The sequence below is a fragment of the Austrofundulus limnaeus genome, unplaced genomic scaffold (genome assembly GCF_001266775.1).
Source record: "Austrofundulus limnaeus strain Quisiro unplaced genomic scaffold, Austrofundulus_limnaeus-1.0 Scaffold403, whole genome shotgun sequence".
NCBI lineage: Eukaryota > Metazoa > Chordata > Actinopteri > Cyprinodontiformes > Rivulidae > Austrofundulus > Austrofundulus limnaeus.
In genome coordinates this window covers 271592-274235 of record NW_013952805.1, presented here as the reverse complement: position 1 = coordinate 274235, position 2644 = coordinate 271592, and the positions used below count along the sequence as shown (strand labels likewise).

Below are 2644 nucleotides of genomic sequence, written 5' to 3'. Positions count from 1 at the left end.
ACACACACACACACACACAGTATATTATATGCCGCCACATGCATCTTTGTACTAGGCTACATATTTCTGCTATATCCTGCTGATTGTATGATTTGTTTGTGTTCAAACTAATACAGTATCAGAATTTTATATATTTATACTTCTCATTCAACCACAATTAAATTCACTCTATCTAGGAGGCACAATTTATATGGATAGTATTTATTTTTTACAATAACAAGCTGGAATGAAAACCAACAAAAATGAAATAAAAGTAACAACTTTCTACTTCTTGCCTTTTTAAAAAATGTGAGGAGTAGAAAGTACAGATAACTGTAAAAATGTAAGAAGTAGAAGTAAAAAGTAGGCTGAAAAATAATTACTCAAAAAAAGGTAAATGTACCCAGAAATTCTACTTAAGTACAGTAACAAAGTATTTGTACTTAGTTACTTTACAACTCTGCTTTTAGATTACATTTAAGCACACATGTAGACTTGTGCACTTTATAAGACCACAAAAACTCAAATTTGATCAATTTATGAAACGTCCCATGAGCCTTTGCTGCTTGAGCGCATGTCAAACTTTCTCCAAGTGCCTTGGCAAAAAATAAATAAATAAATAAAAAACATGGGCCACCGCACTGGCTGCTTCCACAACCATAAAGTAAATAAAAAGGACTTTACTTATTCATATATTATTTCACTGCATTTGGTCTGCAGCCCTCTGACAGATTTTCATTTTGGCCCACTCAAGGAAAACGTTTGGGCACCCCTGATTAAGTTTTAAATTTTAGTTTGCTCTCTGTTTGACTCACGGATGTGCAGAAAGTTTTTTTTATGATAATAGCAACTTTGGACACAAACCAAAGGTTGATTAAAGGTTCAGCAGGTATATAGTCATAATAAATAAAAATTGCATGAATAGTTATAATCTTGGTTTGTTAAAGTAAATTTTCTGACTTTATAAGTGTTGCTTACAGACTTGAAGATGAATCGACAAAATTCAACGATTTTACAGATTGTCAAGTTTTTGTCAGCTGTTAATTAATGAATCAATAATTAGCTGTAAAAAAGGCAACATGCTTAACGAAAACATTCCTTTTAATAAAAGGATGCCTGAGTTTAAAGTGTCAAACTGTAAGACAACTATCAGCAAAAAGGGAAAAGTATGATTTATGTTGTCATTTTGTTCTATCTTCAGCATTGGCGTTTGAATTTCCAGACATAAAAACAAAGAATATTTCTGCATAAAGCTGCTTGTTTCAAAGCGCTCTCCTTTAATTCGCTGCCAAACGTGTTTCTGGCAGAGGAGGCAGATTCACCACAGTAAATCTGTGTTTAACACACACCTGTGCCTGCAGATCCTGCTCCTCCACAGACTCCTCCTCACCGGGCTTCTGGCAGGCGGTGCCTGCTTCCTCCTCAGGCTGCGGCGCCGTGTCACTTTCTGCGCTGAGCTCCACATCTGAGGCCTGGTCTTTGGGGCACGACGACAGCCTCTTTTGGAGCCGGCACCTCTCCAGGACTTGGAGAGCGAAGAACAGAAAACAAGCCAGGTGCAAGAAAACTGTGTTAGAAACAGTTGCTTTAAAAGAGAGAGTGGGAAACTTTACATTCAGTTTGCGCGTTTGTTTGAACAAAAAAAGAATCAGAGTTGCTGACATTCATTTGAGTGAAACCTCTTCTTGTTATCAATCAAAGCTTTTATCACATGAATCACTGACGGCACTCCAATGAGTTTCATTTTATTACCGTTTAATGTCTTTACTCACTGTTTGCCTTGAACCAGTGTTTGTTCAGCTCGGCGCTCATTTCCACACATTCTTTATAGAAATCCTTCGTTTTTTCCATCTCCCTGTTCTTCCCGTCTGATTCCAGGTTTTTCTGTTTCTCTATGTTCTGCTTAGTCAGCACCTTCTCCTCCTGCAATGAAACTTCAGAAAGAAACACATCTTGTTCTTCTCGTTTTTTTTCCACAAGGTCAATTAAATGGAAACACTGCATGCAGAAGGTCGGGGGTGGGGGGTCGGGGGTCGGGGGTATTTGTTTCTTCGTCATCTCTTACGGGAGTGAGACCAACCAAAATTAAAGCATTCTTTGTAAGAATGAAGTGTTCCTGCCGCCTTTCAGACAGAGATTTAAACTAAACTCGTTTTTTTCTAAGAAGAGATGGAGTCATGGGGTGTTTGGTAAAGTCATTGGGCTGTGGTTGGAATCTAAAAGGTAACCAGTTGTAGACAAAGACTCTGAAAGTTTCATTCAAATCCATCTACAAGTTTCTTGAAATACTTTACTAATGCTGCAAATAAACTCACAGACACGGATAAAAACATTGTTGCTCTGCTTTTACCTTTAACTTGGGCAGCAGGCATTAAAGGGGACATATCAGGCAAAATCCACTTTTTTACCCGTCAAATACATTTTGTATTTTGGATCTCCAGGAGTGCAGAAAGGTTGAATTTAATCTTTGGCTGTGTCCAAAACAGCAGGCCGGGTCCTCCGAAGGCCGAATTTGTCGGCAGCATACGTCACAGCGCCGCGACGAAGGCCGTCCAAAACCGAAGACTCCTCCGATGCGGCCGACAAATACGTCCTTCCTTTGGCCCGAATCGACGGACAGGTCTGATGGATCCTTCCCGGCCCAGCATATCCCATAATGCATTGC

General features: G+C 39.2%; 1 protein-coding gene across 1 annotated transcript in view; it reads right to left on the bottom strand.

Moving 5' to 3' along the window:
- The window catches only part of LOC106528754 (glutamate-rich protein 3), a 17416-nt gene that overhangs the window by 8412 nt on the left and 6360 nt on the right, over positions 1 to 2644 (bottom strand). Inside the window, exons 8-9 of the mRNA XM_014024004.1 lie at positions 1752 to 1913; positions 1329 to 1504 (exon numbers count right to left, since the gene is read on the bottom strand). Coding sequence (XP_013879458.1) covers positions 1329 to 1504; positions 1752 to 1913 — 338 coding nt within the window. The remainder of the gene's footprint in view (positions 1 to 1328; positions 1505 to 1751; positions 1914 to 2644) is intronic.